Below are 8,827 nucleotides of genomic sequence, written 5' to 3' on the forward strand. Positions count from 1 at the left end.
GAACCTATAAGAACCTGACGTGACAATTCATTGACCAAAATCAGAGCTGTCCATCATTGAGGTGTGCAGTTTCCAGCCTTAGGTTTTCAAATGCTTAGAATGCAAAAAACTCCTCATACAGCATGTCCGATGTAGTATTTAAGTGCTTTCTTTTACTTAGTAAGCTCAGAAGCATAATATGATGTAAAAAGAGTAAAAAGCACATTAAAATCACCCCAAGACCGAACCTAAAACAAGTTTCTGTCTGCAGACTTTACAAACGTTGTCAAAATGCAAGAATAATGCTACAAAATAACAAAGAAATAAAAAAGTTAAAGGCATAAACAAATGCACATTTAAAAAAAAAAAAATTACAAAAATCTTAAAAAAAGAAAGAAAAATAGTAAAGGAAGTGTGCATTTTTAGAGTCCTTTTATAAATACAGGACATCAAAGGTGATTACTCCATCAGATCTGACTCATTCTCTGAATGTATTTCAGTTATGAGGAAGTTTATGTTTTACATACTTGTTCCAGAAAAAAGTCAGTTGACTGTTGCCTTTCAGATAATAACAGGTTTGGCATGATGATGAAATCAACTGTCGCAGTTAAACAAGGTGCTCCTCCTACAGTGCATGTAGATGTATATATGTTAACTGCATAAGCGATAGAAAAAATATCAGTGGTCACTCAATTTAAGTGATGCAAAGTTGATATGCACGTAAGGGTCTACAGCTCCATGCTTGGGACAGTTTAGATGTACGTTTGCAGATGCTTTCAGGGTTTGTGTTGTTTTTCGCTGAAACGGTGTATGGTAACACAGCCATGGTAGGAGATGGGACGAGGCATAGCAGCCGTGCATGTGATGATGCCAGAGGCCGGGTCGTAGCACACAATATTGTCAGAGGCTTCGCCGTTTTCTCCCCGTCCACCCAGGATGTAGATCTTTTCATTACAAATGGACATACCGCAACTCTCCTAAACACACAGAAACAATTATAGAATCAGTATACGGTACTAAATGACAGGAACTTTGAGGTTTTCACTAGGCTTCCGGTACCTGTCTGCTGAAGGTGTGGCCCACATGCATCCAGTGGTCCTGTGAAGGATCGTAGCAGTAGATGGACTTGGTGAGGCCACCGCATACGTAGATGAGGTGATTGAGAGAAACGGCAGAGATATTGGGTTTGGTGAAGGGAATAGATTCCTTCAGCTGCCAGCTGTCTGACTCTGGGTCATAACACTGGACCTAAAACACAATGGAAAAAGGTTGTTTTATAATCTTGAAAAGTCTTAAAATTCTAATACTATTTCATACTAGTTAGTTATTTTTAGTATTATGTATATACTATTATTGTAATTTTCTGAATCAGTGTTTATATACAGTTTTCATTTATTATAGTTTCAATATTAGTTTTAGTCATTTTCATAGATGTGGAAATAGACCCTATTACAAGGGTGAATAAATAACTGGTTGTTTCAATAAGTTTTGTATAGTATTTTCTTTACTCTTTACTTCAAAAACTATGTCTATAAAGGTTAATATTTTATGTATTTGAAGTCTGAGATGTGGGAACGGTGAAAAGAGAGAGAATATATTCAATCTTAATTTTTGTAAAATGTTGCAACAAGATGTTAAATAATTTTTTTTGTTTTGTTAAAAATTACAGTTTTGGACATATGTGACCCTGGAGCACAAAACCAGTCTTAAGTCGCTGGGGTATATTTGTAGCAATAGCCAAAAATACATTGTATGTGTCAAAATTATCGATTTTACTTTTATGCCAAAAATCATTAGGATATTAAGTAAAGATCACGTTCCATGTAGATATTTTCTAAATTTCCTCCCATAAATATATCAAAACATAATTTTTGATTAGTAATATGCATTGCTAAGGGACTTCATTTGGACAACCTTAAAAGCGATTTTCTCAATATTTAGATTTTTGCAACCTCAGATTCCAGATTTTCAAATATTGTCCTATCCTAACAAACCATACATTAATGGAAAGCTTATTATTCAGCTTTCAGATGATGTATAAATCTCAATTTTAAAAAATTTACCCTTATGACTGGTTTTGTGGTCCAGGGTCACATTTAAGGTAATAAAAAAATATATATTTTTAAATACCTTAAAGTAACTACAAATGAGCATGTAAAGCAAATAAATAAATAAATTCTGTGTGGAGCATATGCCCTCGATCCACACAATGTTCTCACCTTTTCCCCCTTTACCTGTTTGCATCTCTGCATTTTGTATGTATTTTTGTTATTTTATCACATTCTGTCAATAGTTTTTCTTTTGTATTTCTATTTTTCAGTAATTTTAGCACTTATTTAGAACTTATTTCAGTTACCTGCCAAGGCAAAGTTTAAGTTCTTCATCCAATATTTCTACTTTACTTTATTTCAGCTTAAGTAACAAAACAATTATTTTAAACTGCATCAGTTAACAATAACAGCATTGGGTCTTACTTTTCAGTTTATGAACTTCATTTATTTATTTATTTTTGTTTGTTACTTTGACACTTTATTTAGATGGGGAACAAATCTGTGAAGTACTTTACATAAGAGATTTTGTCAATGAATCAAATCAATGTATATAAATTGCTATATATGTATATATATATATATTTATTTCACAACCATCATAACCTCCTATGTGCAGAAATTAAACGCAAACATTCCTGAATACATGAATATGCAGGTGTTATAACAGTGATCAAACACCATAGTCATAATCTCTCTGTAAATTCCTCATAGTCATCAGCACAATATCCTATTTAATGAGCTGAAAGCAGAGTACAGGCCCTGAGGGCGAAAACCAGAACAAACTGGTAAATCTAATATTTGCACTCTTCGGTGCAAACATCTTTCTCTGTGCTGGCTGATGTTGAAAGATTGACAATATGGATGCCACTGAAGACACGCAAACTGACAGAGAGTAAAGATATATTGTCAAAGAGACACCATTTGGAAACTCTCAGATGACAGATGCAGCACTTATATGGAGGAACATGCAGCATTTTGTATAAGAGAGCTTTGTATTAAACTATATCAGATCCTTCCCTTTCATGTTTTTCTCTTTCTCTCTCTTTCTGTTCCAGATGGCAAGTAAAGAATGCAGTAATCTGAGCACTGGAAAATCAATGAGAGAAACCCATGTGAGATGTTACCCGAGATGGCAGCAGTGTCTGAGGACAATAAGCTCAGAATGCAGGCCCACCTGTCCACTAGGTTATAGACCACCTGCACAAAACACACATTCACTACCCATCTGCCGTTAGCAGCCCTTCTGTTCAAAGAGATGCCCATATTTTAGGGGTCACATGAGGAACGTTACAGGTGAGTTCAAAAGTTCAAATGTTCAAAAGTCTGGGGACAGTTTAGATTTTCTTCTTTTCTATTTATCAAAGAATCCTGAAACAAATTGCGGTTTCACAAATGTATTAAGCAGAACAACTGTTTTCAACATTGTTAATAATAATAATAATAATGTTTCTTGAGAGCATCAAATCAGCATATTAGAATGATTTCTGAAGGATCATGAGACACTAGGAATAAACTGAATTAGCAAAATAAATTTAAAAAGAAAAAAAATATTTCAAATGTCAATAATATTTAAAAAATATTAATGTTTTTACTGTATTATTAATGCAATCTTGAGACTATTTTTTAAAACAAAATCTTACTAAAATTGTTGAACGATAGTTTACATGGGAAAAAAAAATTACATTAAAATTAAATTTAGTCAAATATAAGACAAACAGTATGACAAACCCTAGTGAGCGACCTCGCTGGCTGTTGAGATGGGCATGCTATCTTCTAAAAAAGCATTGTAACAAAAAAACAAAACAAAACTCAAGTGACAAATGGTTCATATGAAACCAGTCAAAAATGTCTCCCAGCCTGATCAGGCTGGTCTTTTAGCTGGTTTTGGTGCATGTTGCAGCTAGTCAGGCTGGGAGAACTGCTTTACCAGCAAACCAGTTCAGCCTAATCAAAGTACATCGCTCACTAGGGTTGAGAGCAGAGCCGGTGTTACAGGTTGGTTAAACTCTCTGCTGCACTGGTTATGGTCAATTTGCTTCATAAAGGCATCATGTTAAACAGAAAAATCAGATGTGGTTATTGCAGAAATGAGGGATGTGAGCTTTTTCTAGCAGAGACAAAAAAAAAAGTTTTTATTTGATAAAAGGCCTCACCTAAACAAAAAGGTTCAAGGTTTTCCTTTTCAAGACACCTACTCAAAAGCACTATTGCAGGAAGGGTCTGCCAGCATTGCAAAATCACCAGGCATAAGTTGCACTATAGGTGTTCTAAATAAAGAACAAAGACCAAGTTTTTTGGTTTCATAGATGAGCTCGGTCTAATTTTATATTGTGGGTGTGTTTAGCACTGTTTCACACTCACCTTATTGGAGCAGCTGTTTTCATAGGGTTCTCCTCCAATGACGAAAAGCTTTCCCGCACAGCTGGTGACCGCCGGGCAGGAGACGGCTTCTTTCATGGGGGCCACCTCAGTCCAGCGGTTGGAGAATGAGTCGTACACCTCCACATTACTGAGACAAGACTGCCCATCATAACCTCCAACTGCATACACCTGCAGGATACATACACAGATATGTTTACCTTGCTATCTTAATGAATACATGTAGATAATCCAACCCTAAAAGAAAAGGGGGGGGGGACTCTCATTCTGACAGCACCCATTCACTGCAGAAGATTAATTGGTGAGCAAGTGATGTACTGCTAAATTTCTCCAAATCTGTTCTGATGAAGAAACAAACTCATCTACATTTTGGATGGCCTGAGGGTGGGTACATTTTCGGCGACAGAGATCTAACATAAGCACCACTTTTCCCTGGCTTTGGTGTTTCTCTGTAGCTGTTCAAAGACAAGCACTTGTCGTATCCTCTCCACAAACAGCTTTATTCTCAAACTGACACAGCAGAGGAAGTGTGGAGGGGCCACGATGATAATGTAATGACAATGACCCACATTAAAGCTGTTCAACAGGAAACCTGTTCAACAGAGAGGAGAAACAGATCGCAGTTGCCTAAGGCCTAAGATCACATGTAACGTAAACACACATACAGACTGATGACCTCTAACCTCAGAGGCTAAAGTTCTCTTATTCATACTCTCTGATGATTTAAACCCTGTCCTACCCTGTCTTCACTGATTAAAATGAAATCCATAACCTTATATTTATTCATTAATAAAAGGAAAGTAATTGTATCCATACCAAAATGTTATATGTGCGTCTTCTTCCATGATAAATATATATGGTGATTACTGGCTAGTTGAAGTTGCAATCTTGCTTGGTGTAAAAAAAAAAAAAAAATTAGATCACGATTTGAACCCCGCCGTCTCTGCACGCTAAAAACTTGCAAGTAATTTTATACGGAACTGCACAAACAAGATATGAGAATGAAGTAGATGGAATTAAATTATGTAAGATATGCTATCAAACATGATTTCCTACCATCTACCCGTACATGCATTCATCATTGTTTTATCTTGCTTGAACTGTTTTTCAGCAAAACACTAGGGGTTCTTCGGGAATGTCAAAGAAAGAGACTCATTTTTCAAAGGATCACCAGGTGAACTTAGTTATTACGGAGTGAGACCAAGATGGCTGCCTGATCAGATGTGTTTGTGCGAGCTCTGGCACCAACTGTGCTTAGAGCAAAAACACTTTTAATTAATTGTATGCTGTGTGTGTTTTGTTACATCTTTGACTTGAAGTTTTCTTCTGTATTGCATTGCCATGTAGTGTAAACATGGTCCTTTGAATTACTCTTCGGTCAGTGCTAATGTGGCTAACATTAGTAATAACGCGTGCTCACCAGCCAGCGGTGGTCATGATTGCATTGCTTCTTGCGCGAGCGAGGAAGATATGTTCACTTTAGCTGAAGAGGAGTTCCGAGTCACTCAGAGTAAATCGCCGGTCACAAAGAAAAGAGCAAGTGACGTCACTCGAGCTGACATCTCGTCACAGCTGTTAGGAAAAACACAGATGATCAACAGCCGCTCAGATGGAATAGAAAAAAGATCTCGGGCATGTCAGCCAAATTGAAGGTCATTGTTGAGAAGGTTACTAGTCTTGAGCGGCGTATGGATGATGTTGAACGGCCTGTGGCTCATACGATATGTTGCAAATTAAGTTGGATGACTTGTATAAATTAAGAACAGAAGGTGCTTTCAAAAGGTCAAGGCAAAGGTGGCTTGAACGCAGAGAACAGATGTCTTTCTATTTTTTTTTACTTAAAACAGGGATAAACACAATTTTATTTGTCAATTAAATATTGGAGGGATTGTCTCAGAAAATCCTAAAGAAATTTCCCAATTTTGTCAATTTTTACTCAAATTTGTACGAATCTAAATTTAATCTAGCTGATTTGGATACTTTCTGTAAGCATCTTGGTAATGTTAATTCTATTAATCAAGATGATTAAAACATTTCATGTGACTCACCAATTACTGTTTATGAGGTTAAGGAAGCATTTTTTTTAAAATTCTAGCTAGTTTTCGAATGCTTCGTATTTTGTATTTTTATGAAAAGTTGGTTTGATAAGGATATTGTTTTAGTTTGTCATTTCTTTTAGCACTTAAGGGTATCTCATGAAATATGAGTTTCTTACTTAAATTTTCCTATGACTCCCAAGGAATTTTCTTTTGTCTCTCTTCTTCCATAATCAATCAAACTGATACAATATGTGTTCGATTTGTTCCCCTGGCTTCATAATGTCTGGTGTACTGTTTTGCGTTTGTCGTTTAAAGCATTAAAAAACATAGTAATTATGGTGACCCAGTAGTGCACAACGAAATTAGTCCTAAGAGTTGTGTTGTGGCGATTTTATTGTGTTGTGGAAAATTCGTGCTGTGCTGTGGACTACTAGGCCACGGTTAGAAATGCATTTGGCATGCAAACATGGCCATAAACAACATATACACACAAACAATGCAAAATGAAATGCATTAAAAAAAAACCTAAGGTAAAAAAATTGGAAGACTGAATGAAAACATTTAAAGGGACAGTTCAATGAAATACAAATTCTGCAGCATCATTTGCTCACCCTCATGTCAATTGAAGAAAACATCATAAATGTTTCAGAACAACATGAGGGCGTAAATGTTAACAAAACTTATTTTGGGGTGAACTGTTTCCTTCAAAATGGAAACTCATTTCAGTCCTCCCTCTAAAGAGCTACAAACATCCTTAAAACCAAGCAAATGTGTCTGTAAACAACTATAGAGAAGGATGGGCACACACACACAGACACACATACACACACACACACACACACACACACACACACACAAAAGAGAGAATTACAACAACCGTTTTCCAAGAAAATAAAAAGTCTCAAGAGAGCATTTTGTGTATGTCTCTCTCTCTCTCGTTATGTGTATGAACAGAAAACGTACTACATCCAAGCAGGCAGCACATTACACCCCTTGCATGTGTAATAAAATGCATGTGTTTAAAACATTCACAAACTCTCAAAATAAAACACCAAAAGACTATCATAACAAAACATGAAACATGAAAAGCCCACAAACAATTCACAGGAAGTGAAGCATGATTTTCCATAAGACAAACACAACACACAATAACTAGGGCAGCTAATTTCTACAAAATTATCAGTTAAATGGAAACAGCACAATCGGATTACAGCTGTAAACATTTTTTCATAACAACAGTCCTAAACACACTTAAACCCTGGTTACTAAAATACAGCATTTTTTTGCGCTTATATGTAATGGTTAGTTTTGTGCTGTAAAAAACTTAAAGCTTATTTCTCTTACTCCACAGCCAAAGTGTTTTATCTTGTTTGAAGCATAAACCACAAAATAATTTATTGCATATATGCTTAAAAACATGCCAATTGGGTAAGAAAAAAAATATTTAAAGTAGAGCAAACGTTAAGTGTATCAATCTGAAATATTTGAAGATAATTATAAGAAAGAGAAGAGAAAATTTGAGTAATTTCAATACAGGGTTAATTATTTTAAGGAAAAACAAAGGAACAAATGTGGGGGGCGGGGCTACAAAAAGCCAAAATCATATTTGTCCATTAACAGCCATTCAAAAATAGCCATGTATTTGAAACCAATTAAACTGATTTTTCCCAAGCAATACTTAAAATACAAATATTTACTTACATTAGATGTTTTATCAGTGCAACCCAAAGGTGCAAATCCTGCATAATTTTCTCCATACGGTCACAATGCACTAAAGGAAGTGTGCTTTTGATTTAGGAAATGGGACACTGGGACTTGAAGCACACACACACACAGACAGACACACACCACTCCCTCTCACCTTCCCCAGTAGGACGGTCATCTTGTGTCTCCATCGACCCTTATTTAGAGAGGCCACTCTGATCCAGATGTTGAGCTGAGAGTTATACATCCAGACGTAACTGCTGTTGATGCGTCCACCTGTAAATAACAACCACAACATTAACAACAGCATTAGCAAGCTGTGTGTGTGTGTGTGTGTGTCAACTTAATCATATTTACCCAAAAATGAGCTAAAACTGACAAACCCTCCCTTTGGACGATATCCTTATTTGTAGAAAAAAATATAAAATAAAAAGTAAAAATGCAAAAGTTTTCTGTGAGGGTTATTTCTAACTGCTCAGAATAAAAACAATACAAGTCTATGGAATGACCCTATTTAGACAAGCGAGTGTTGTTATTGTGAACAAAAAACTTGTTTAACTGAATAAATCTGAAATAGAATACATTTAAAATATTTTATATGAACAATTTAAATGAAAATGTAAAAAGCTGCTTTGGCATATATGTGCGTGTGTGTGTGTGTGTATATATATATAT

General features: G+C 35.7%; 1 protein-coding gene across 1 annotated transcript in view; it reads right to left on the minus strand.

Annotated features, from left to right (window-relative positions):
• Window positions 1–383: 383 nt before the first annotated feature.
• Window positions 384–8,827, minus strand: part of LOC107600063 (kelch-like protein 24) — a 19,312-nt gene continuing 10,868 nt past the window's right edge. The window contains exons 5-8 of the mRNA XM_016291835.1: window positions 8,310–8,428; window positions 4,392–4,580; window positions 1,039–1,227; window positions 384–956 (exon numbers count right to left, since the gene is read on the minus strand). Coding sequence (XP_016147321.1) covers window positions 756–956; window positions 1,039–1,227; window positions 4,392–4,580; window positions 8,310–8,428 — 698 coding nt within the window. The 3' untranslated portion in view covers window positions 384–755. The remainder of the gene's footprint in view (window positions 957–1,038; window positions 1,228–4,391; window positions 4,581–8,309; window positions 8,429–8,827) is intronic.

This window comes from Sinocyclocheilus grahami, unplaced genomic scaffold (assembly GCF_001515645.1).
Source record: "Sinocyclocheilus grahami isolate Dianchi unplaced genomic scaffold, SAMN03320097.WGS_v1.1 scaffold277.1, whole genome shotgun sequence".
Classification (NCBI taxonomy): domain Eukaryota; kingdom Metazoa; phylum Chordata; class Actinopteri; order Cypriniformes; family Cyprinidae; genus Sinocyclocheilus; species Sinocyclocheilus grahami.